The 27238-nt window shown below is 46.2% G+C and overlaps 1 protein-coding gene across 1 annotated transcript; it reads left to right on the plus strand.

Annotated features, from left to right (window-relative positions):
• Window positions 1–10700: 10700 nt before the first annotated feature.
• Window positions 10701–17151, plus strand: LOC122216410 (cytochrome P450 1B1). The gene is made up of 3 exons (XM_042933222.1): window positions 10701–10775; window positions 11153–12199; window positions 15018–17151. Exons 2-3 carry the CDS (start codon window positions 11154–11156, stop codon window positions 15631–15633), a joined length of 1662 nt encoding a protein of 553 aa, XP_042789156.1. The 5' UTR covers window positions 10701–10775; window position 11153; the 3' UTR covers window positions 15634–17151.
• Window positions 17152–27238: the final 10087 nt, after the last annotated feature.

A 27238-nucleotide genomic window follows, 5' to 3' on the forward strand; every position in this document is an offset into this window, starting at 1 on the left:
CAAAAACAGATGGCTCTGAGGTCAGCCTTCCAAAGGCCTTCTAGAGGCCGCAGCGAATGGCCTCCGACAGAAAAAGGACACCTGAGCCCCTGCAGGGGCTCAGACAGTGTCAGCTCCTTGAGTCCTCGCCACAACTCTGTGAACGAGGTACTGGCATCATTTCCAGTTTTCCCCGAGCGTCACCTGGGCCCAGAGCAATGATCTGCAGCAACCGGAGCCAGATTCTGACGCTGGCCGGCTCTGGGAAGGTGCTGGTAGCCACTCAACAAGCTGCCTCAGAAACACAAGGAGCAGGTGACTCACGTCACCCTAGGCTTTCAGAGGCTTGCAGGTAGCTAAGGGCGTGTCGCCCTGGGAGCCATCACACTGAACCAAGAAGACCACGTCTTGGGGCGCCTGGGTGGCTCAGTTGGTTGAGTGTCCTACTTTGGCTCAGGTGGTTTCGTGGGTTCAAGCCCCGCGCCGGGCTCTGTTCTGACAGCTCAGAGCCTGGAGCCTGCTTTGGATTCCGTGTCTCCTTCTTTCTCTGCCCCTCCCCCACTTGCGCTCTGTCTCTCTCTGTCTCTCAAAAATAAATAAAATGTAGAAAAAAAATTTAAAAAAAAACCACATCTTTATCCCTGCGAGCTCCAAGTCCTTGCGTGACTCAGATTTTACTGGAAAGGGGTAACGGCTTGCTAGGACTGGGAGTAAACGACAACAGCAGCAGTAATAGTAATGGCTCTTGACAGTTCACTGTACCATCAGCCACGCTGACTGGTGTCCTCACAATATCTCCTTGACTCTTCACAAGTACCCTCTGTGGCTGGGATAGTGTTCTCTCTCTTGCGCAAACGTGGAGATGTGGGCTCCGAAGAGTTAAATAACCTGGCCGAGGTCACTGCTTATAGATAAGAAAGCCTGGCCTCACACCCAAGAGTGCCTGGCTGGCCCCAGGAGTCGAACTCCTAATAGTGGTGGCATGCAGGCTTTACTGCTTTTATATATAAATATATATAAATATATAATATATATAATATATAAATAATATATAAAATATAAAATATAATAAATATAATAATATAGTAAATAAATATATAATATATATATTTTTAATGTTTATTAATTTCTGAGACAGAGACAGAGCATGAGCAGGGAAGGGGCAGAGAGAGGGGGAGACACAGACTCCAAAGCAGGCTCCAGGCTCTGAGTTGTCAGCACAGGGCCCCATGCGGGGCTGGAACCCATGAATCATGAGATCATGACCTGAGCCAAAGTCGGACACCCAACCGACTGAGCCACCCAGGCGCCCCAGGCTTTACTGCTTTTAATCTCCTTGGGAGGATTAGACAAACCCGGCAGGCATTTGGGCCTGTGCCCAGGGGCCTGTGAAGAATTGTCATCATCTCAGAGGGGACATCAAGGCACACCGAGGTCGCTCTCCCACCCTGGCTTCTGTGATGTCTTCCGTAGGGATGTGGAGATCCAGAATGTTCCCCACCTCTGACGTTTCACGGACTTTAATCTGGGGATTTCCCTCATGGGTCAAGAAGAGGTGACATCTGCATGCAAGCATGCGTATGCTTTAAAATCAGGAATAGGGCTGAAAGACAAGTAGTAGTTTTGTTTTGTTCTCTTCCTACATTTGCAAAGCTAAATTAAAACAATAGGGCTTCATATTTTTATTTTATTTATTTATTTAACATTGATTTATTTTTGAGAGAGAGAGACAGACACAGCGTGAGTGGGGGAGGGGCAGAGAGAGAGGGAGACACAGAATCTGAAGCAGGCTCCAGGCTCTGAGCTGTCAGCACAGAACCCGACATGGGGCTCGAACCCACGAACCGGTGCTCAAACGCACGAACCGTGAGATCATGACCTGAGCCGAAGTCAGATGCTTAACCGACTGAGCCACCCAGGGGCCCCAATACTATACAATAGTTTAAAAGCATCAGGTAGATCTAGACTGGCTGTTGTGGCCACCAAGACAATATTAGGTGGGGAAAAAAAGCCACAGAACAGTAATTCTATGATCTCCTTTGTATTCAAATTCACACATAGGTACAAACACATGCACATACAGAAACAGAAGGCGCACGGTTCCCGTGGTTCCATCTGAGAAGGGGTGGGAGTGTGGGCTTTCCCATCTTCCTGCACATTCTTATATTCTGATTAAATCATTTGCAGCAAGAATGTATTTATGGACTACGTGTGTGTGTTTTAAGAACTTCTATCTGACCAAAACAGAAAATATACTTTACATATATATACATATCAAATAAAAATATAGCATATAGATCCCTATATCTGCTCCTAGTCTCTGGCCCCCAGGGTCAGTGAGAGTTCAGCATGGCCTCCATGAACTGGAACACTGTCTGAAAGCCCTAAGATGCATTTAATAGGAATAAATGCAAATCTCACTTTTAGTTTTTTAAAAAATCAATTGCATAAATGCAATTAAAGACTCAGAATAGAATCAAATCTTAAAATAAAAGATGAAGACTTTGCTTGATCATAAGTCTTAGTATGGGCATAACAGTGGGATGCAGATTTTTAAAATAGTCCCCAAACCTTAGTTTGTATTGAAAGAAACACTGTGTGTCTGGTGGGAAGTAACTGTGTCCCCTTGTGCTAGACAGGCTGTCACCTTTGGCAGTATCGTGTTCAGCTGCAGGGACATACCTAGGCATATTGAAAAACTGCATTGTCTAGAAGGCAGAGATAAGCTGGATAAAGTTCTGGAAACCAAGTTATTCCAAGGATGATGGAGGCGACTGGGGTGTTTCATAGTTGGTGGAGGGATGTTTCAGTGGCAGCACAATAGCCATCTTCAAACATGTGAAGGGCTGTCGTGTGAAAGGGAAATTAGTTTTGGTTTATGTCTCTCCAAAGGGTAGCTCTAAGTTCAGCAGAAGACAACAACGTTCACTCCACATTCTTTCGTAACACTGGGAAGAAACTTTCAACATCGAGAGCTTTCTAACCAGAGCAGTCCAACCACAGGAACAGGCGACAGCTGAGAAATGACCACTTCCTTGGTAGAATGGGAAAATCCTGTTGGGGGTCAATGGTCAACAAGCCAACGTACAATTATCCAACCCTCGTGTTCCCTTTCGGCAATGTGTAGGGGAGGAATAACCACTTGAGTTATTTATCTACCAATTATTTTCTTCAGCCTGGATGTGACTACAGTTCTTGACCTGAATTTTTGTTCCTTTGTGGAAAGAGAAGAGAACATGTGAGGGAATACAGATCTAACCCTAAAAACTAAGAGGTGAATGGAGTAAAAGAAGACTGGGATCTGGATCCTCAACCAAGAATCTATTCCAGATTGGGAAGCTGTACCAATCAGCATGCCTATGGCTAGATGTTGTCAGTTAGCTGAACCCCACTGCACATTTCTGTTTGCCTGTTTGTTTGTTGTACTTTACTTGCTGTTGCCTTATGCATTTTCTTGGTAACCTGGTAAATATTCATTTTTTAGGAAACAAAGATGAAAAACCATATCCTTCACCTGCCTAATGATTTTCTCTGCCCGATCAAAGGGTTAGGAAATTTTAAGTTGTTTTCTGTTGACCAAGGAAGGTAGTGGACAGCAGGCTTAGTTCTACTGTCAAAAGGGTGAGTTTCAGGAACTGGATGGGGTGATAGTCAAAACTCAGGGTACAAATGTACAGAAGCAACCCCAGACCTTGGCGTCCCTTCCCTTCCTCTGAAGTCATCACTGTCCTGAGTTAGAGGCTGCTTCACCCCACAAACACTGAGCAGGAAAGTCCCGTTGGGTGGGAGCCCATACTGATTGCCGAGGCTATCTGTTAGCTCCGGCATTGGATATTTTGCTCCTTTGTCTTTTCTTAGTTGTTCTATCTCTCTGACCCCTTTTCTTGCTCTCTTCACTCCTCTTCTCTCCTCTGCCTCTCACTCTTTATTGTCCCGTGAGAGAGAAAAGAGCAGTAGGAGGTGGGGAGAGAGGGGGACGAAGGAGATGGTGGTAGCTTGAGGGAAGAATGGAGGTCTCGGAGGGAATGCAGGAGAAGTGGGATAAGAGTGGAGCCAAGGAAAGGGGGAAGGAAGGAGAACGGGTGAGAATAAAGAAGGAAAAATGAAGAGCAAGGGGAACAAAGATGGCGGAGAAGGAAAGAAACCATAGGAAGCATGAAGAAGCAATCTGAGAACTGCACCCCTGGCTACTTTTTTTTTTTTTTTTTTTTTTTTTTTTAATTTTTTTTCAACGTTTTTTATTTATTTTTGGGACAGAGAGAGACAGAGCATGAACGGGGGAGGGGCAGAGAGAGAGGGAGACACAGAATCGGAAACAGGCTCCAGGCTCTGAGCCGTCAGCCCAGAGCCCGACGCGGGGCTCGAACTCACGGACCGCGAGATCGTGACCTGGCTGAAGTCGGACGCTTAACCGACTGCGCCATCCAGGCGCCCCACCCCTGGCTACTTTTATGCAGCGCAAAAAATTTTAAGTGGATTGTCTCCTGAAAACAAGAACACAGTGAAACCAAGGGCAGGAGCTGTTTACATATTATGTTCCTTTTATCTTCAAAAAGAATTGGAGGAGATCATAGGCCCAGATACACTTAGAGCATTCAAAGAGTGAGGGCAGCAAAGAAGGGAAGGGTCAAATCAGATAGCGCTGAGGAAAACCATTCCCGTGGAGCACAGATTTTTTCTTAGCCCCTGGACTCCAAGAAAACCGTATCAGATGAAGGACTCTGCAGGACTCATCAGTCCCGGGTTATTTTCACTGTCCTTTCTTATAAGAGACTCTCAATAAAAACTGAGAAGACATGTAAGATCGTAAGGTTACAAAGATATTTCTTTCCCATGCTCCTAGTTTTTATTCTTAGTAACTTTTAACTTTTTCTTGAGTGTCTTTTAATTTTGATACTATTTCAAATTTACAGACATGTGGCAAGAACATCACAAGGAACTCTCATTTACCCAAATTCTCCAATTAGGGACATTTTACCATGTTTGCTTTATCATTTTCCATTCTCTCTCTCTCTCTCTCTCTCTCTCTCTCTCTCTTCCCCCCCACACCATCCCCCGCCCATCTTTTTGCCTTGAATTGTTTGAGACTAAGTTGCAAACACTGATGCCCATTTACTTCTAAACACACATGAAAGTATTTGGGTGGGAACCCGGAACAATACAGGGTAGCTTTGTGGCTGTCACTGATACCAGACTATAGGGAAAGAGCTTAGTGGGGCACTCCATTTGGAAGGGGAGGAGGGCTAAGAAACTTGCCTTAAGCTGCACTGTTTTCTTCGGTTTGTTTAGGCCAATAAAATCAGCAAAATCTTCCAAAGCAGTTTCTTCCCACGCTTGACATGGAATTGAGAAAACATTAGTTGTTCACATCAAATTTTAAAAAAATGAAAGGGGAGATGGTTTTGGTAGGTAACGCTCCTGGCCCCACTGTCTCATTCTAAGAGCTCCGAGGACCACTACTACTTAATACAAAGGCAGAGGATCCGGACAATCATTGCCAGCATGCACAGGGCTTTGTTGATCCTAAAACACACTTAATTTTTTTTAACGTCTGTGAAATTAGAATATGTCTTATTAATCAGTGGCATCATTACAAATGGCAGCCCCCACCCCCGCCTTTATATTAATGCATAAAATAACAGTGCATCCCACCAATGATAGCTTCTGAGATTCGATGAAATGAGATCGATTTTTTTTCTTTTTTTTAGCTCTATGCTTCTTAGCCTGTGTATTACCAGGAAGAAGGGAATAGAAGGAAGTCAGGTGGGGCACAGGATTTGGGTGTGAACTCCTAAGAATGCTCTCAATTCCCAGCACGTGATGTCAGCTTCCTACTGCTGCTCCCTCTGCCATATTCTCAGTTGCCTCGGACACCTGGTACATCTCCCGATCTCTGTTTCTCTGCCTACTAGCACGGGTCTGATTACTGATTCTTGCGCATCCCCCATGTCAAAGGCTTGCCAGAGACTGTTTCTTCTACTCCACTCTCCTCTCAGGGCCTGTGTATATGTGTGCTTGGAGGGGCTTGGAAGAGCACAGGGTTCAGCCACGAAATTGACACGGGGATTCTGCTAAAGGGAAAAAAGCCCATCAAGAAAACCAACCTCTGGGGCGCCTGGGTGGCTCAGTCGGTTGAGCGTCTGACTTCGGCTCAGGTCATGATCTCGGGGTTTGTGAGTTCAAGCCCTGCGCTGGGCTCTGTGCTGACAGCTCAGAGCATGGAGCCTGCTTCGGGTTCTGTGTCTCCCTCTCTCTCTCTCTGCCCCTTCACCCCCCTCTCTACCAATAAACATTAAAAAAAATTTTAAAAAAAAATAGAAAACCAACTTCTAGCCTGATGACATAAGGGTCATTTCCTGGCTGTTGGCTCCAGGTGTAATGCATCTATCTGATTTGCTGATTTAAAATGATGATGATGATGATGGTGGTAGTGGTGGTAATAGGTTTGGGGTATCCCTCAACCCATAAGGGAGTAATGGACAGAAGCGAGACACATGAGGACTGAGGGGGGCTTTTATCTCTGGCTTCCTAGCATGTTCCCTCTTCCCCCATCCCTCTTCTCCTGATACCCGACCCAGACCATTGGCCACAAAGGTGGACATGTTGGAGTCCTTCCAGGACTGCTCATGGCCAGCTTTCCTAGCACATAAAGAGTCTCCAGAACATAACCCAACCGGACACCAGCAAAATAGGGATTGGGGAGAGCAGCCCCACGTCCTTCCATCCTGTAAGGTACCACGGTTACCCTTCCCTGTGCATGAGACAGTACATTCCTGTTCTGTTTAAACAAGCTTAAGCGGGATTTCTGTTCTTTGGAATCAATACAATACAATCTGCTTTAAACTCTCTCTCTAGCTGAGCTGTTCTTTTTGAAAGTTATTTGCACCAAAACAATTCAAGTTTGAGATTTGGGCGGGGTTATTCCCATACCCTGGTTGTTGACTGAAAGGAGATACCAGGCCTTAAATCCTACCGGCTTTGGTTGAGAAGTTTCGTGGATAACTAAAGAGCCTGCTGGGGATTCTCACTAGAGGGTGGGCCCTACCTTGGGCTGGCCACTTTGGATTTACCCTAAGTCTCTGTCAGGTACCAGCTGGGTCCTCTAACAGAGGTCTCTATACCACAAAGTCAGACAGAAACTGAGGCCTGCAAATTCTGAAGGTGTTAGTAGAGCCAGTCATTCTGGTTTGTCATGATCGATAAGGACCTGTCTTTTTGACAGCATTGGCTCAGCTGGTTCCTCTGTTATTTATTTATTTATTTATTTATTTATTTATTTATTTAGTACGTAAGTACTTCCCACCCAGTGCAGAGCCCAATGTGGTGCTTGAACTCACAACACTGAGATCAAGATCTGAGCTGAGATCAAGAGTGGGACGCTTAACTCACTGAGCCACCCAGGCACCCTGGTTCTTCTGCTTTTTTAAAGCATGTGCTAGAACAAGAGCTGAGCCCAAGGCACCACAGCTTGGAGGCTATGCTTAAACTATGTGCTATGGCAAGAAGGCATGCATCTAGGGGCACCTGGGTAGCTCAGTTGGTTAAGTGTCCAACTTCCACCCAGAGCATGATCTCACGGTCTGTGGGTTCAAGCCCCCGCATTGGGCTCTGTGCTGACAGCTCAGAGCCTGGAGCCTGCTTCAGATTCTGTGGCTCCCTCTCTCTCTGCCCCATCCCTGCTTGCACTCTGTCTTTCTCTTAAAAATAAATAAACATTAAAAAAATTAAAAAAGAAGGCACGCATCCAGTTTATCTAAAAACTATACAGCATTATTCAGGAATTATTAACCGGTCTTCAGAACAGCCTTGCGTTCTACTTTTGAAAACAGTAATTTACTTGGTTTAAAGGCAACCTGCATTTGCTCTGCTTCCCATAGAGATACTGTGCTAGAGGCTTCGGGAATGTTGATAGCTCAGAATTGGCATTAGCCCATAGACAATTCCCGTCTACTAAATTAAAGCCTACTGAGAGATTGATGTGTTCAGCAGTCTAGAACTGAATTATTAGGCAAGGGTCTTGCTAAAGCTGAACATCATAAGGTTATGAAACTCATTTCCAAGGATGTGTAGGCCAACACAGCTCTGAGAAACCAATGCTTACTTACCCAGTTGCTCAAAAACCACCTCATCAGGAATCTGAGTACTCCAGTATAGGCATGAAGTCCTTTTCAGAGGACCTCTCAAAAACTACTGAATGGAGACTTTTACAAAAAAGTGTTTTCTTATCAGGTCAGATAGTTTATTATTGGGTTTCAGTCTCTCACAAAGCTTGATTTTCAGACACCTCTTTATGCTTCTTTAAAATTTAACCACTTATTTCAAGGGCAGCTATGAGGCATAGTCCCTAGGCCTCCCTCATTCAAAATCCATTTAATTGCAAAAGGTGACCACACTATTTCTTCTTTGTGGTCCTCAGAATCCTCACTTTGTAAACAAAAACAACCATTTAAAACAACTCTTCCAGCTGATTTTTTTTTAGTGTTTATTTATTTTTGAGAGAGAGACACACACACACAGAGTGCAAGCAGGGGAGGGGAAGAGAGAGAGGGAGACACAGTCTGAAGCAGGCTCCAGGCTCTGAGCTGCCAGCACAGAGCCCCATGCCCGGCTGGAACCCACAAGGGTGAGATCATGACCTGAGCCAAAGTCGGAGGCCCAACCAACTGAGCCATCCAGGCTGATTTTTTGTTTTAAAGGCAGGCAGGAAGCCTTTTTTTTTTTTTTTTTTTTTTTTTTTTTTTTTTATATCTAAGGATTTCCTTCCACATAAACTTGTATTGATGGATCTGGAAAAGGACTCGGTGGCTTCACATTCTGGTTTCACCTCTTGATAGCAGGTAAGAGGTGGGGAGGGGAGAAAACCATCCCACGGGTCATGCAAGCATTTCAATCACTTTCTTGAAAACAGGAATCATTTAAGATTATACTGTATGGCTATAATCGTATTTTTACAGCGTGTGTGAGATCTTGGTTAAGTCACATAACCTCTCTGAACCCCACATGTGTAAACGGAGACACAATAGAACGATAAAGATTCCCAGCACCCGTAAAACTCAAAGCTCTGGGGGTGTCACGTGGTAAGCACTCAACTTTGACGCGGCCACTTGAAGATCCCGGAGGCCCGGAGATACAATTGCTACCTGGTTAACCACCAGCCGTCCCACCCTTCCCCAGCCTGGCAGAGAAGACCTTTTCTCTCCAGGGTCTTGAAAATGCTCGGTACCAGCCAGTAAGCAAGGACGCCTCGGGCCGGGGAAGCTACCGCGGCCCCAACGCCTGCGGCTTCCCCTTTGAAGCAAGCATCCTCATCTCGCACTCACACGCGCTCGGGGCACTGGTCCGCCTGCCTGACCCGCCGGGGTGCGTGCGCCGCGCTGGGTGGTGGCGGCCTCCACCCATCCCTGGGCCGCCGCCCCCGCCGCCGCCTCGGCGGGGCAGGTGCCGTGAGAAGCGCCGAGGGATATGACCGGAGACGACTTTCCAGGAGCCGCGCACGCGAGGCAAAGCTCCGCACGCAAGGGGGAGGCGACTGCAGAGGAAACTTTTCAACCCCATAAAGTTCGCAGGCGCGCGATCTGCCTCCCGCTCCTCCTCCCCCTTCTCCCTCCCCCCTCTCTCTGCTCCTCGCCCCCCTGTTCGCCCGGCTTGGCTCGGCGGCGGCGCTCGGACTCCGCCAGCGGGGCCCCGAGCCTGGCAGTGGGCGGCGCCACCTGGGGTGGGGGTGGTGGCTTGCTGCGCGGGAAACCTCGCGGCCAGCTGCGCCCCGCCAGCGCTGGCCTTTGTGTGCTAAGGACGGTCGGGGCCCCGGGGCCGCAGCCCCGCGTCTTTCAGGGATTCTTGATCTCGCCGCCCGAGGTGGAAGGAGAACTTTGCGTGCCAAAGGGCCTCATCCGAGGGGCCGATTTGTTTGCAAGAACGTTAAAATAAAAGAACTAGGGAGGCTGTAAGGCCAGCCGCCACCACAACCGGGTTTTCCATGTTCTCAAGCTGACAGGTTCCCTCTCCCGGCCCGGGGGCCCGAGGATTCCGAGCGGGTTTGTCTCGAGAACCAAGCTCAGTCACCGAGAGGGGGGTGGGGGTGGGGGTGAAGGTCGTGCGCTCCGGGAGGGAGGCCTGCTCCCCATGGAAAATGCCGCGCGACCGGCAGGTTCTGTCCCCAGCGCGCTTCCGGGAAACTGCACCTTCGATCGGGAGGGACTGATTAAGACTGGTGTTCTGGCGGACGGGAAGTTCGTAAAGCCAGGGCCGTCGGGGAGCGCCGCGAGCGCCTCGCGTGACCTCCCGAGCGCGGCGACCCAGGACTTGGCCCATCCCGGCGCCCCGCCCCCCGCAAGCCCCGCCCCCCACCAGGTTCTACTCCGCTACACACAGACCTTAGCAGCCAGATAGGAGGGGTGGCGCGTTCGGATCCTTTGGCTTGACTGTGTGCAAACGGGCCACACCTCTGCGACCCCAGCTGTCAGAGACGAGCGGGGGGCGTGAAGGCTAGGAGTTGACTCCACTCGTCGACCCCAGTCTCAAGTGCGCATGCTGTGAGAAAACCCCAGCTCTGCCGAGGCCCCAGGTGTAGCAGGGCTGGGCAAAGGGCTGGGCACCCTTCTCGGTCCTCATCCCAATCCCAGCGCCCCTGGCTCGGACGACACCTAGAGGCTCCAGAGTGGGTGTTCAAGCTCCCAGAGCAGCAGGTGTCCAGGCGAGGCCTCGGACTTCCTGGAGACGTCTTGCTCTCCACGAAGGCTCCAGCCCTATTTCGGACCCGTCCATCCCGCGCCGCTGGAAACCGCGCCACCTCGCAGGTCAGTCTATCCACGGAGCCGCCATCCCCCGGCCTCAGGGGGAACTGAGAAGGGAACTGAGCGCCTCCGCCTTGATGCCCTTCGGGTTGTCCCCGAATTGCCGGAACCGCTACGAGGAAGGGGTTGGGGTGGGGACGGACAGTCCGGGTCACTGAGAGGACGCGCTCCTTCCCTTCTCCTTTGGGGAATGGGTTTGGGATTCGGGGAAGGCGCGTCCTCTGCTGCTTCCCCAGTGAGCCCTCCCTGACCTGCCCCACGCCGGACCTCCTCTCTTCCCAACAGCGCGAGGGAACCCGACGCCTAGCGGGTAGGGGCGTGGGGCGCCCGCTCCTTTCTCTGCACACCTGAGTGTCACGCCTTCGCCCTTCTCTCTCCAGTATGGCCACCGGCCTCGGTCCCGACGCTCCCCTGCAGCCGAGCGCGCTGTCCACCCAGCAGACCACGCTTCTGCTGCTCCTGTCGGTGCTGGCCGCGGTGCACGTGGGCCAGTGGCTGCTGAGGCAGCGGCGGCGGCAGCCGGGGTCCGCGCCGCCCGGCCCCTTCGCCTGGCCGCTGATCGGAAACGCGGCGGCGATGGGCCCGGCGCCGCACCTCTCGTTCGCGCGCCTCGCGCGGCGCTACGGCGACGTCTTCCAGATCCGCCTGGGCAACTGCCCGGTGGTGGTGCTGAACGGCGAGCGCGCCATCCGCCAGGCGCTGGTGCAGCAGGGCGCCGCCTTCGCCGACCGGCCGCGCTTCGCCTCCTTTCGAGTGGTGTCGGGCGGCCGCAGCCTGGCTTTCGGCCAGTACTCCCAGAGCTGGAAGACGCAGCGGCGCGCGGCGCAGAGCACCATGCGAGCCTTCTGCACGCGCCAGCCGCGCAGCCGGCGCGTCCTCGAGGGCCACGTGCTGGGCGAGGCGCGCGAGCTGGTGGAGCTGCTGGTGCGCGGCAGCGCGGGCGGCGCCTACGTCGACCCGCGGCAGCTGACCGTGGTGGCGGTGGCCAACGTCATGAGCGCCGTGTGCTTCGGCTGCCGCTACAGCCACGACGACGCGGAGTTCCGCGAGCTGCTCAGCCACAACGACAAATTCGGGCGCACGGTGGGCGCGGGCAGCTTGGTGGACGTGCTGCCCTGGCTGCAGCGCTTCCCCAACCCCGTGCGCACCGCCTTCCGCGAGTTCGAGCAGCTCAACCACAACTTCAGCAACTTCGTCCTCAACAAGTTCCTGAAGCACCGAGAAAGCCTGCAGCACGGGGCCGCCCCCCGCGACATGATGGACGCCTTCATCCTCTCCGCGGGGAAGGCGGAGGCGGCCGAGGGCTCGGACGACGGCGGCGCGCGGCTGGACATGGAGTACGTGCCGGCCACTGTCACCGACATCTTCGGCGCCAGCCAGGACACGCTCTCCACCGCGCTGCAGTGGCTGCTCATCCTTTTCACCAGGTAACACCTCCAGGAGGCGTGGGCCGGGCCTTCTTTCCTCCCCTGGAAAAGGCTAGAATGTGCTGAGGTCGCGACGGACGCCCAGGGTTTGGGCAGGGTTTGGGGTTTCGCGACAGGTCCCCGTCTCTCGAAGCAGAGATCGCGGCCGGAAAGCGCAGCTCGGGAAGGCAAGGTGCGGGCTGAGACCGCGCGCGGCCCGCATCTTTGATCTTGTCGCCCGCTGCCTCTCCAAGTGGGGACACATTTGTGAGAGCCCCGAAAGGCAAGATCTTTTAAGTGTCTGCAGATCAGCGCCGATGTCTGCCTCCCTGACACAGCAGAGGCAAAATTGGCACGCTTCCGAAAGAAAGGGTAACGGGTAAATATGTTCAATAAACACACGAGCCTGATGGGCTCAGCCTGTCACCGGCGCAGATCCGAGGCCGCCCAGCCCCGGCGCTGCAAGCCAGCCGCGCGTCCGGGCTTTGTTCCCGGGCAGAGGAAGTGCTCGGAGGCCGGCCCCGCCAACCGTGAACCCGCACGGAAGCTTTAGGAAGGCGGCCAGAAATTAGCGGGTTGCGCTGGGTTAACGAAAACGCCGCGCTAGCAGTGTGAGAAGTGTCTGGGTAAAAAACCGGAGAAGCAGTCACTTTTACCGAGCGCAGAGCAGCGTCTCGAAAGGCAAACACGGTATCCAGGAGGCGCCCGCGGACGGACTTTTCTGGTCCCTGGGCCAGGCTTGGTTTGCGAGCCGGTCGGCAGTGCCCACCTTGATTAAGGTCGCCGACCTCTGGGAAGGAAGCCCTGCACGCAGGAAGCAAACATGTTGCTGGCATAGGGTGTTGCCAGACGTAGAAACTAAAAATAAATTCCACATTGGACATACTTCTACTAAAAGATTAGCCATTGTTTATCTGAAATTTAGATTTAACAGAGCAGCCAGGTTTTGTGGGCATCTCTGCTCCAGAGGCAGATGTCTCACTAAAGGCAAATTTTGGTTGCCTTGAGAGAGCAGAAATCCTGGTTGTGCCATTTCTTGGTGTGCAAGGAAGTGGGGGGGGGGGGGGGGGGCGGTGCTGAATTTGTTGGTAACCCAGAAATTGGAAGGCAAGGAGCACTTCTTTTCTTATTAGAATCCTGCAACCTGTGTGTCCTTAGACTGTGCAACTGCTTTTATAAATTGAAGTTTTTGTATATTTAAAATTGCTTTTCAGCATTAAGGCCCCAGAAACGCTATGAGCAATGAGCAAAAATCAAAAAGAAGTCCATAACAGATCAGGAAGAAGACATCCCAAAATGAGAGCAATGGGTCGTTTGCACCCGCCATAAACATTATCTTTAGAAACTGCCTTTTTTTTTTTTTTTTCCATTAGAGATTGAATTGGGCAGCAAAAGTAAATAAAACAATTTTGGAGTCACTTTCAGTTCAATGTAGCTGGTGAATACGTTTTTCTTCATTTTAGCGAAGACAGTAGGACAGGGGTTGGCAAATTACACTGCTCATTTTTGGGTGTAAGTTTTTTATCAAAATACAACCATGCCCACTCATTTATGTATTGTCTATGGCTGCCTTCATAGCGCAAGGCAGAGCTGGCTGGTTGTGACAGAGGGTTTGGTCTGCAAAGCCTAAAGTATTTACTATCTGGCCCTTTATGAAAAAGTTTCCAGACTCCTGAAGTATGCTATTCATGAAGCAGTTTTTTAAATCACCCATAATTTCATCCCATACATGCTTGAATTATTTTTCAGAGATGCAATAATTATTTACTTTATTTTTTAACTTCTGGCATTTTCACTTATTGTAATGGACATTTCCCCATCTTTTAAACTTTATTGTAGTGACTTTTGATGGTTACTTAATATTTTTGCCGTAATAACACCATTATATATAATCGCTTCTTTTAACATTGTTGACTGCCTTTTAAAAATTTTGACTGTTGTTGTAGTCAGATATGTTTGCACCTGTCGTTTCCTGCACATACATTTCTGGACATGGATTACTGGGTTTAAAAAAGGAGTGGGGAGGAGTTAACTCCTATGCATCTTGCTTAGTGCTAAGATTTTGTTTTCCAAAAGGACAGTACTATTTGTATCGCTGACAGTGAATAAGCATTACAGCTTGTACCATAATCTCTTGAACACTGGGAATTTTCTTTTAAATTTAGACGATCTGTACCTTCATCTGTTGGGATACCAGTTTGTATGAAGTGACGGCAGTGTGTCTGCTGGAATTAAAAGGAAGATGTGTGTGTTGGGCGGGGGAAGGACCCGTTTGGGGGGCTGCTTTTTTATTTGTATGGGTCCTGGGTGGTTTTGCCACTGTAGATTTATTACCCCATGAAAACTTTTTAATGATATTTTATTACTATTTGTTTAAAGATAAATATATTAAAATTATATATTAAAATATTCTCTTTGACCTAAACGGTTTTTGTTTTTTTTTTAATGATTTTAAAAGAAAGGAAAACATTTCCATGGGCTCCTGAAAAGTATTGTGGGTCCTTGGCATGGTCTGCTGTGCCTCATGGAGAAGTTGGCCTTGTCTGTTTGGAGCTTTTTCAGGCTGAGAAAACTTAGACTTTTTTCGACTTACAGTAGGAAAGAGCATTAGCCATGTGAGGCTTATTATGGGAAATAGAGCTATTAATTCATCCATCCCGTAATTTAGTGAGAAATTAGGAAACCATTTTAGTTTTTGTGTGTTTGTTTGTCTGGAAATGTTAATTCGGCCAACTGATTCCGACAAAGAAAGTGGAATTAAATTGTCATGTGCTTTGTAGATGAAAGAAGAATTACTTTTCCCCACTCATTTTCTCCTTCTGCATTAACAACCAAACAGGTATCCTGAAGTGCAGGCTCGGGTCCAGGCAGAACTGGATCAAGTCGTGGGTAGAGACCGCCTACCCTGCCTGCAAGACCAGCCCAACCTGCCCTACGTCATGGCCTTTCTTTACGAAGCCATGCGCTTCTCCAGCTTTGTGCCCGTCACCATTCCTCACGCCACCGCCACCAGTGCCTCTGTCCTGGGCTACCACATTCCCAAGGACACGGTGGTTTTTGTTAACCAGTGGTCCGTGAATCATGACCCGGAGAAGTGGCCTAACCCAGAGGACTTTGATCCAGCCCGGTTCTTGGACAAGGACGGCTTCATCGACAAGGACCTGGCCAGCAGCGTGATGATTTTTTCAGTAGGCAAACGGCGGTGCATTGGGGAAGAGCTTTCCAAGATGCAGCTCTTTCTTTTCATTTCCATCCTGGCTCATGAGTGCAATTTCAAGGCCGATCCAGACGAACTCTCGAAAATGGATTTTGATTACGGTCTGACCATTAAACCCAAGTCATTTAAAATCAACGTCACTCTCAGAGAGTCCATGGAGCTCCTCGATAGTGCTGTCCAAAAGTTACAAGCTGAGGAGGACTGCCAGTGTGAGGCCAGAAGCAAGCTGGAATGTTAGAAGTACTCAGGTTTGGGGGGAGAGGGAGTAGAATTTTCTAGCTCCTCTGTGTCACTTTCTCGGTTAGCCTCTAAAGTGAGCGTAGACCAGCTGACCCCCAGATGATGTGCTTCACACATGTGTGCTCAGACGAGCACTGGGCTAGGCAGGAGCTTCTAGAAGAGTTTTTTGAATCAAAGAATTAAAGGGTCCAAAGAATTTTTATGCATAAATCAAGGGCTGGTAACAATAATTTCTTGAGGGAGCATCCTTTGGATTTAAACACACGTAAGCATAGACACAAATGACCTGATGAAGAAGTGTTTCAGTAAAAATGCCTTTGTGGGTGAGATCCAAGATTGATGTTCTGTGTGCTGAGATCTGGTCCTTAGAAAATCACATTAAGCAAAGTTTCAAAATATATTGTTGAATACACAAAGGCAGATAATTTCAGTATAAGCCATGTGATTGAAGGTGATAAGGGAAAAGTAAAGACCAGAAATTCCTTTCTTCACCTTTTCAATAAAAAATAGTTTAGTTAAGCTCTAGCGTCTATGGACGGATTTATCTTTTTGCCTACCGATATGCTTTCTTTTTTGCAAAAGTCATAAACTCATTTGCTTACAGAGAAATTTAATAGTGGCTGATTTAGTGATTATAGTAAGTTTCAGTGATTTATGATGAATTTTAAAGTGTAAGTTGTTCAGCTGTAAAAAATTCCAAGCCGAAGTCATACCTCTGTTGGTGGCCAAAGTACAGAATTTCAGTTATGAGCAAAACAAACAAAAAACCAACCAACCAACCAACAAACAAAAACAAAAAACAAATCAACAACAAAAGATTTACCAGCCCAGCTAAGCTTTAAATGATGTGATTATAATGCACTGATGTCATTCAGTCTCGTACTTTAAAAATAAAGTCACCAAATACTATTCAATACATATATAATTATTCATAAGCAATATGTGTGTTATCGTATCATTAAATAGTATTATTTTTGTTAAGTAAAGTTTGAATAATGTTTGTCTTTCCAAAAGAAAGACCAATCAAAAAGTTCGATTCAACCAATTTTGGCTCAGATACGGGAAACAAGCCTGTTTCGACATCATGAAAACCAAGTTGAAGCAAAGTCTGTTCTCTGATCCACAACTTGAATGAGAACTGAATAATTTCAAGATTGGGTCTGTACGATGTGTTCCTTATTATTTTACAACATATTTTCTAAAATTATATCCGCAATCCAGAATCGCCTTGTGAAATTGACGTAGTGAATATGCCATAATTCTAAACTCTTGGCATGCTTCAATTTGAATTTAATCGTAAAGCCATTCTGATTGTTGAGTTCCAGTCGAAGTTACTGGAAATACAGCCATTATTAGCCTGTGCAAGGCAGAGAGATTTAACCAGTGTCTGCCTGATGAATAGTGAAAAATACAGTGACTTATCTGGATGTTCTCTTTATTAGAGACCAAGGGAGAAACTTCCCATCATAACAGACCTAGTTTTTCTTTTAAATGATGTTTTTTTTTTTTTTTTTTTTTTTTTTTTTTTTTGTAATAGCATTCATGTCTGTGTTTGGAAAGTCAGAATCCGAAGGTAGTCTTGGGAGGCTGTTTTGAAGATTCCATTATGTTCCCATGGAGCTGATCAGATCAGGCGGGCTGTTCAGGATAGTCAACCCAGTGAGTGGTCACTTTGGAAACTGTGAAAACATAAAGCCTGAACGAAATGTATAGGTTCTGTTTATGTAAGGATCCTAAAAACGGAAAAAAAAAAAAAAAGTGCTGGAAGATCGGAGGAGTACAAAGTAAAGGTTAGAGCTTTAACTTTCATTGCATGTGGACTTCAGAGGAGACATGCAGTGTCCTGAAAGCTTGCTTTTCCTACATTGAAGATCTTTGGAATCTTTTCATCAAAATTGTAAAAGAGGAAGGAAGGAGTGCTTGGCGGTCGTGTGGAGGGGTGGTGAGAAAAACGAGCGAGAAATGAAAAGGAAGAAAAATGGTTACGCATTTCCCCACGCGTTCCACATTAATTAATCTGCGGCACAAAAGTTGAAATACGAACATTTAGAAATAAGATACTTTGTGGGCCAACGTTAAATCCCAAGTAGACTTTTAAGAAAAATCTACAACACAGAAGATCTGTTTTGTGATTTGGAATTATTTTGTTAACAAAAATTTCATGGAATCAAATCTCATAGTGCTGCCTCTTGAATATGGAGAACTGTGCCAGTTATTTTTAAAGGCAACTAAATTCAACTGTAGAGGTCAGGCTTACCCAATGTGTTTAAGTTTTTTTTTGTCACCAGCTATTCCAAAACGTCATCACCCCCCTTGCCCTAAGCAAGGCTGAGACCATGCCCTAGCCCGCTGACTCTGAGACGTATGGTAGCAAAAGCAATCGTGTGCTGATCTGGACGCCTCATTAAGTCAACCAAATACAGATGTGCTGTGATCTTGTTTTGTGTGTGTAGGCTCAGTTCATCCAACAATTTTGGCAAGGGAAAAGCTCAGCTTATATACGAGGAAGTAAGGTGGGCTCTTGGAGGTTACCTGGCTTATTTAATACAGCCTAGTTGATTGTATATTTTATAACCTCGTTAAAGGAAGGAAAGCAAAACCAAAAATAAGCAAAAATAACCACACTTGGTTGGAGACTACGATAATGAGGCTACTGGCTTAATCAGAAAACCTTATTTTATTTCTTCCGGAGAAAGAATCTATTTGCTGGTCACTATTGTAGTCAGAATATCTGCTCCAGGTTATTGTAATAAAGTATATTGTTTATTAAATGCTTCCTTTATATATGAAGCTTTGACGTTGTAAGAAAATTGCTTTTTCTCCAAACAGAAAGATGTCTCAGGTTTGTCTTGTGGGTTATCGGAAAACTTTTTTTTTTTTTTTTTTCCCTGAAAGCTCTCATGTCTCAGAACTTAGCCTTCACCTGTGAAGTGTTATTATGGCCTTAACATTTCCTTATTAGATCTATATTAGATCAAATAGTTGCATAGCATTTATATTAATTTGTATGTTCTTAGCTATGATACACAGTGTGATACTTTAGTAGATGTTTATAACTCTATGATAGCTTTTTAACCATTTCTTATTTTTCTATTTCATCACTTATGCTTTTAATATGTACAGAGCAACTATAACACATAGTTGTAAGTGAAATCCATTTTGGGGACACAGCATTCATATGTATCTTTTGCTGTTTGATATGCCCAATTAAAAGCATTCTGTACCTGTAACTGTCTATAACAGGACACCATTGTCCAATAATAAAAATCACTTTCATAATCTTGTTATGAAGTTTTACTTTATGTTGTAGCAAATATAGCCTAATGTATCCATTCCAACTACTACTTGTGTTTGAATTAAAATGTTGCATTGTGAACATTTTATCTGCCCATATTACGTAATAGGCTGCTTGCTTTTTTTTTTTTTTTTTAAATTTTTTTTTTTTTTTCAACGTTTTTTTTTTTATTTATTTTGGGACAGAGAGAGACAGAGCATGAACGGGGGAGGGGCAGAGAGAGATGGAGACACAGAATCGGAAACAGGCTCCAGGCTCCGAGCCATCAGCTCAGAGCCTGACGCGGGGCTCGAACTCACAGACCGCGAGATCGTGACCTGGCTGAAGTCGGACGCTTAACCGACTGCGCCACCCAGGCGCCCCATGCTTTTTTTTTTTTAAATAGGCTTTCAGCGTTCAGTTTCCTACCAAATTCCTGATCTCTATGTTTCTGAATTTATGAGACCCAACACAGAAGTTAAAATTCAATTCAACAGCAAACACCTAGCAAAGTGGGAGTTAATTTTTAACTAAAAAAAATTTTTTTAACGTTTTATTTTATTTTTTGAGAGACAGAGAAAGCACGGGCAGGGGAGGGGTGGAGAGGGAGGGAGACACAGAGTCCAAAGCAGGCTCCAGGCTCCCAAGCTGTCAGCGCAGAGCCTGTCACAGGGCTTGAACCCACAAATGTGAGATCATGACCTGAGCTAAAGTCGACGCTCAACCGACTGGGACACCCAGGTGCCCCGAAGGGTTTTCTTTTTAATTCGATTGATACACATTCATTCATTCATTTTGAAGGCACATGTGCCTTCACTAACAAATACATCTCAGGTCCAGTAAAAATAGGGTGGATGAGAGCATTGTGTCACATACTGCATGGAAATATTTTCTGCTGCCCTTTTTACCGGGTATAAGATGTGACGTCACAGGGCCTCTGCTGTGAACCCTCACAATACGGCAGGGTGTGCAGTACCAAGGCCTCTTATTTCTCCCAGACCTAAGATCCCATTACTGTGAACACAGGAAAAGAAATCGTGAAGCGAAACCACACACAATGTCATTGATACTTTGGCTTAACAGTATCGCTTCAGCAGCTGAAAGGTATACATTGGTTTAGGAGAAAACTCACTTGCTTTCCAGATGTGCTAACGCAGTATCTTCAAAATGGTCATAAAGGTTTAGGACAAATGAACTGAATTTTCCCCCAAGTGAAATCTTAACAAAATTGTAATTGGGGTCAGGTGTTTGCAAAAGTGTCCAGCAGACTTGAATTCTCTCCAGCCAATCCACTAAACTAAAAGACTGGAGTGCGGGGTGGGAAATGCATTTGGCTTTAGACATAAGACAGGCCTGATGGTTGCAAATTCATAGAGGTTATTTCTATAGCCTTGAAGCCAGACCTTTTTTTTTTTTTTTTTTTTGCACAAGCACTACAGAAATTTGGCTGTTAACAATCTCTTACCTCACCTCAGTGACTCACATGCTCTCTGCTTTCCAGCTTTGACCTGCTAGTTATGATCCACAGAGAAGGGAAGAAAAAAAAAAAGAACACATTCTGAAGCAATTATTTTTAATGGGGAAGATTGGAGAAAATGTAGTTTAAATAGATACGGGCAAGCTATCAGCAAACACCAGCTTATGTCTGCGGCTCCCAATATACTTACACAGGCTGTGTGGTCTTCAGGAACACTTCTCAACATGTGTCAGGTGTGAGGGGAAGAAACGGAACTAGGACATGCCAAGCACGTACTATCTTCGAATCACCATGCTAAGCATTATCGCGCAATAGTTCTCTGCAAGAGGCAGTCATGTAACTTGTCAAAAGTATATCTTCAGGAGTGGCAGGGTCTGGATGCCCCCCGGAGATGAACTGACTCCAAAGCCTGCTGTCTTCATGCTGTAAGGTGTCACCTCCCTGTGTGGCTGTGCTTGGGTGGACAGTCTAGCCTGTTTTTCAGTCCTGTGATGCTCGGGTTTCACAGCGGCACACATCCTTCATCTAGGGCACATTCCACACTATAGTCAGGGTGGAACTGGCATTGTGAACTGTCAGGAAGTTTCCCAATACTCTTCTCTTCTGAGAATAGCATCCTCAAACTGTTCCTTACAAACAAGAAAGAAAGAAGGGAGGGAGGGAGAGAGGGAGGAAGGGAGGGAGGAAGGAAGGAAGCTCATGCTTTGTTTTATAAGCCTAAAACCTCAGTCCTATAATCTGTTTGGGCCAGGGATCCTTGCCTGAACCAAAGGCCATCTGTAGGTTGGACCGCTTGCCCATGAAGTGGCCTGATTCAAGAACTCTCTTTGATTGGGGTGCACCACCCTGGATATTGGTTCATGTGACCAATCGGAACCTCTCCTGCTCTCGGCTAACTTGGGTAGGGTAAACACAGAAAATTAGCCAGAGGGAGTGCAAAACCAAGGCATGAATGAGACAGGCATGTTGACGGAAAGCCCGCCTTTGAAAATCACTTCCTGGAGCTCCTGGGACTGGCATTGGACCGCTTAAGATTCCTTTAGGTGATAGAGAGGTTAAATAAAGTCACTAACTAAATAAATATTATACTAAATAAACAACACAGTATTACACAAATTGCACAATATAATAGCACAAACCCAACAGCCACTGAGAGCCCTTCAGGTTGGAGTCCAACCTGGACTCCACCAGCCTGAAAAATCTTCCAGGCTCTTTAAAAAATTCTTAATTCTGTTTTTTATTCCCATCTGCTTACTTTTGTTTGTCTCCCCCTCTTGGCGCTGGATGGGTACTTTTTGTTTGCATGTGTTCCAGCAAAATTTGGATTATTGTTTTATATACATGTGGTTTTAATTTGTGTGGGTGCTCTCTAGATCTCATCCTGTTGCTTAGTCTTCTAAGTACAATATTTTCAATATTGTCTAATCCCATGGCTTCTAACCACTGCCTACTGCCCCTAGGGATTCATCCATCACATTTTTTCTATCCAAGTCTTGGGGATGGGCACCCAAATGGCCTCCAACTTCATGTGTCCCCAAATAATGCTGCAAGGAACATTTTCGTATATGTCCCCTTGCGGACCCGTGAAAAATGTGCAATACCCATTACGCCCATGATTGGAATTGTTAGGTCAGCAAGTCTGTGTCTACGTAATTTAAGGATTGTAAGCACACTCTCCAGAATGCCAACGAGCCACACTCCCGTCAGCTGTGCATGACGGTCCTCTTAAACCTACGTCCCCACCAACACATGGAATGACCTCCTTCTTTTTTACACGAAATATACCATTTAGGGAGGTATAATGCATTAAATCGATTTTTTTAAGAGATGCCTGCACTCACTTTTCAATATGTCCTGTAGATATATTTGCATTTATAGCCACATCTCCTCTCTCAGGTGTTACATTCATTAAAAGCAGGTACCAGGAGTCAACAACTTTGTTTTTGAATAGTTTTCATACAAATTATGAATGAACAAAGGAGTGAATTCTGTTAAATCTGCTTCTCAGCACTATACCTTCATCTTTCTTCAGACTCCATTTTCAGTCGGTGCCCTTGAAATCTGATCTCAGTTTCTTTTCCTTGCTTCAGTGTTAAGCTTATTTAAGGTTTTTAGGTTCTAACTCACTCTGAAACAAACAGAAATGCCAACGCTGGGTCTTCATCCTGTGGAGTGAACAATGGCTTTCAAACATTTTTTACCATAATCCACAGTAGGTCTATTTTGCATTATGACTTAGTATATACCTATGTATGTAATTATGAGCTTACATACTTATAGAAAAATAGTATTTTTGCCATTGTTTTGGAAATAGACGACATCTATTTCCAAATCTGTTTCATTAGTTTTCATTAAAAATGCACCGTGGGGTGCCTGGGTGGCTCAGTCGGTTGAGCGTCCGACTTCAGCTCAGGTCACGATCTCGCGGTCCGTGAGTTCAAGCCCCGCGTCGGGCTCTGTGCTGACTGCTCAGAGCCTGGAGCCTGTTTCAGATTCTGTGTCTCCCTCTCTCTCTGACCCTCCCCCGTTCATGCTCTGTCTCTCTCTGTCTCAAAAATAAATAAACGTTAAAAAAAAAATTAAAAAAAAAAAGCACCGTAATAAGATACCTCCACACACCTATGATAGAGGCTAAATTAAAATCCAAACACCTAATGATAGCAAGTGCTAGAGATAATGTCAAGCTACTAGAACTTTCAAACATTGCTGGTGGGGAGTCCAAAACGGTACAGTGTGATTCAGCAATCTCACAGCTAGGTATTTATGCTAGAGAAGTGAAAATTTGTGCACATAAAAGCTTTACATTAATATTTACAGCAGCTTTATTCATAATCACCAAAGACTGGAGATGACCTAAGTGTGTTGTGTCAGGTGTTGGCTAAACAAACCTTGGTTCCTCCGTACAAAGGACTTGACCCTCAGCAATAAAAAGCTGTGAACTCAACTGCTCTGTGCAGCCTCTTGGATGAATTTCAAGGGCGTACCACTGAGTAAAAGAAGCCATCCTCAAATGATTGTATACTGCATGAATCCAGGGATGGGACAGTCTCAAAAAGGCAAAATTAAAGTGTTGGCGAGCAGATCACGGTTGCAGATCGTGAAGGGAGGCTGTGACTACAGAGCCTCGATGGGATTTTGTGGGGTGGTTTCTGATTGTGGGCAATAGTTATACAGATCCATCGGTGTGTTAAAGTTTATAAAACTGTACATTACAACAGACTGAAGAATATTTGTAAAGGAGAGTTGGTCCAAATGAGCTTAAATGAAGCTGAATCGAGGTTGGCAGATAGCACAGCAGCTGCTGGCAGACATAGAAGCACTGAATGAAGAAGGTCAAGTCCAGGTGTGTGAACCAGGGTCATGGCCTGTGTTGAGTCCTTGTAGGCTGAGGAAAAAGGGTGGTACCAGGTTCTCAGAGCAGAACAGGGAGGTAGTACACCAGCATCCGGAATGAACAAGAGCAGCTAACAGCCGTGGGTTGGAACCTGCCACTCGGCGCAATTTAAATTCAATGCCTTAAGTGTTAATTGAGCACCTACTAGGTGGCAGGCACTGTTCTGGGCACTGGGGATATAACAGTGAGAAAGATACCTGGCTCTGAGCTCTTGGAGCTGATGTTCTAGTGGAGTGGGTGTGGAGAAAGAAATAAAATAACATTGTATTTTAAATAAATAAAATATTTATAAATTTCTGTATAAATTAAGAAAAGAAAGAAGATTCCAGTTAATAGTAAGTGCTGTCGTGCTGTAAAGAAAATAAACAGGTGGTGTGTGTGTGTGTGTGTCCATGTGTGACTGCTCTAGAATGAGCAGTCAGGGAAGCTTTTCTGAAGGAGGTGGCATGAGGGAGGAGAATTAAGGACAAGCATCCTCTTCCTCCCACCTTATGTGAAGGAAATAGCCAGCACTGAGTTTTCAGACAATAAATTAATTAAAAAAAAAAAAAAAAAGCTGGTTACAACTCATTAAATTGATTCTATGGTCACTAGTGAGTCATAGCCCACAGTCTGAAATAAAATAATTTTAATACACCCAATGACAGATGTTGTTGGCAAGCCCTTAATTAGCTTTGGCTTTTGGTTTTGTCGCATGGTATCACTATGGTCCAGACGGTTTCCTGCCTTTGACTCCCAGTTCATGCGTGATCATATTCCCCTGGGAGCGCTGAAACAATTCCAATTCCTGGAGAATTACCAGCAAGCAGGCTCTCTACGTACGTAAGTTATGTTGGCGCTAACATTCTTGACAACGATGCTTTGAAAAATACAAGTTAAAATAGCCTGTGGATTTTTTAACTTCGCAGGCAGCAAAAGATTTCAGATGAATTCTTTGGAACACTTAATGGATCTTCTTCTGGAATATTTCGCAGACTCTCCCGCTGGCCCTCAAGTGAAATGTTTACTATCTGTGGCTGAAAAGGATTGCCACTCTAACATCAGTGTGTTTGCTTGGAAGACGGAGCAGCCTGGGGTTACGGTGTCCAGGGCCTCGCATCCCTGGAATTGTATTGCGTGTTTGGCATTGCTTTCTTTTTTTTTCTTTTTTTTTTTTTTTTTAACATTTATTTATTTTTGAGACAGAGAGAGACACAGCATGAACGGGGGAGGGGCAGAGAGAGAGGGAGACACAGAATCGGAAGCAGGCTCCAGGCTCCGAGCCATCAGCCCAGAGCCCGACGCGGGGCTCGAACTCACGGACCGCGAGATCGCGACCTGAGCCGAAGTCGGACGCTCAACCGACTGAGCCACCCAGGCGCCCTCTGGCATTGCTTTCTTTTGTGACTCGCTCTACTGCTGTCTCACTCAGCTCCGAGTTCAGGTCACACCCAGCTTTGACAGTGTCACACAGTTCCGTCCCTACACTTAGAGAAAGCTGCTAGTGTTGCCTTGAGTCTGGCAGGTTCTGTGCTGGCCCTTCTGATGCCTCCTCTGGTACTCACCACCCCCCTCCTCCCGCCCCCTCCACTCTTCACTGCCTCGTCAGTGGGCCAGGAGTGCACTTCGGTTCTTCCCACTGCCCTTCCCAGCAATCATTGTTTTAAGACTCTGCTTCTGCCATTTCCACAGCCTCTGAGCAAATCCAGTTGGCACTCTGCTTTCTTAGCGCTTGGCATGGACATTGAGGAAAAAAGTGGGGAAACACAAGCTGGACAAAGAGGGGAAGAATAAAGTTGATTTTTTCACTGTTGTGTTTTCCAGTGTGGTTTCCAGAAACTCATTGTGCTTAAAAGTGGAGTGAGCCAGTTTGCCACTTAGTTTTAATTTTTAACTTCAAGAGATGGTTCTGGAAACATCTATCAAGGCTTTGTTAACAGAACACGATAAAAACCGTTCTCCCTCCTCAGTGCCCCCCACAGCCTCATTTTCTTTGTGACCGGGTCGTAAGGGGTTCAGCCCATGATCTCGAGCTGTTACTTGGCCCTGCAGAGTTCAGCTCCTTTGCCATTTTCTTTGCCCAGCCTGCCCCCTGTCCCTCCCTCTAGCCTGAGCTCAGACCTCACCTTCTAAATGAAGCCTACCTTGACCTCCTCCCAGACACTCTCAGCTCACTTTCTCTTACTCCGTTTTTTCTGCTTCTGTTTTTCTTTTTCATAGCACATACCTCCTGTTAATATAATGTAAGTTTCACCTTTCCATCTTGTTTGTGGTTTCTTGTCTGTCTCTAATGGACCTCGCTCCACAGAATATAAGAACGGGCATCTTTATGTTGCTCGGAAAACGGAATATCCAATCATCCCGCTAAGGTTTTCTACACGACGTTTGTGTGATCTGATTATTGCCTAAATAAACAATCCATTCACACACACACAAAATGAGTTAATTATTGTCCTATAGGCCTGTGCTGTCTAATAAGATAGCCATTAGTCACACATGGCTATTTAGAATTGAAGTAATTAAGGGGGCACCTGGGTGGCTCAGTGGGTTAAGTGTCTGACTCTTGATTTGGGCTCAGGTCATGCTCTTATGGTTGTGAGATCGAGCCCCACAACAGGCGCCATGCTGGGTGTGGAGCCTTCTTGAGATCCTCTCTGTCTCCCTCTGCCCGCCCCCCAACCTCAAATAAATAAATAAATAAATAAATTTAAAGTGATTAAGATTGAAAAAATTAAAGGTCATCTCCTCAGTCATACTGGCCATATTTTGGGTGTTCCATAGCCACGAGTGGCTAGTGGCTACTCTTATGGGCAGTACAGGTATAAAACACTTCTGTCCTAGCAGAAAGTTCTATTGGACAGTGCTGCTATAGATGAATCAGTTTGTCAGTATATTGGATTTTTTTTAATTCAAGCGATAGCTGTCTACTTAGTGTCTACTCGGAGTAAGGTGCCATGATAAGAAAAATGTGTCGCGCAAGGAGGATTCAGAGAACGTGCCTCTTTCAGCAAGTGGGTCTGAAGATAAATACAGCATGAAAAGATATGGGTCAAAAGCCTTGAGATAGATACAGATAAAGTACTGCGGGAATTCAAAGGAAGGAGAGATTTATATTTTTCAGTTCAGGGTAGGAAATCAAGGAAGACTTCTTGGAGGAGGTGGGTCTGAAACAGAAAACTGCCCATTTCTGCACTTCAGAAGCTCAGAACACTCAACGCCTTGAGATAACTAGAGGAGACGACCTGTATAAGGAAATAACCTGGTGGGAAAGTTAATTCCCAACAAGGACATTAACAACGATAGTTCCCATGGCTTTGGAGTTCTGCCTTTACTTCTCCCTCACCTTGGCCTCGGGATGAGTCTTCCACCTGCAGAAACAAAGACTTCTGGTCCTGATGTCCTCTGCTTACACAGAGCTGAGAAAAGCAGGTGGAAACTAACAGCACTTGAATAGCTGTTTCTCTAATTCTCCACCTCTG

Source organism: Panthera leo, chromosome A3, assembly GCF_018350215.1.
Source record: "Panthera leo isolate Ple1 chromosome A3, P.leo_Ple1_pat1.1, whole genome shotgun sequence".
Classification (NCBI taxonomy): domain Eukaryota; kingdom Metazoa; phylum Chordata; class Mammalia; order Carnivora; family Felidae; genus Panthera; species Panthera leo.

What these genes read in the sequence shown, in the direction of transcription:
- LOC122216410 (XM_042933222.1), top strand. Translation starts at nt 11,154, where the DNA reads ATGGCCACCGGCCTCGGTCCCGACGCTCCCCTGCAGCCGAGCGCGCTG. An exon ending in CTGCTCATCCTTTTCACCAG is followed by an intron (nt 12,200 to 15,017) that starts GTAACACCTCCA and finishes ACAACCAAACAG; the next exon opens with GTATCCTGAAGTGCAGGCTC.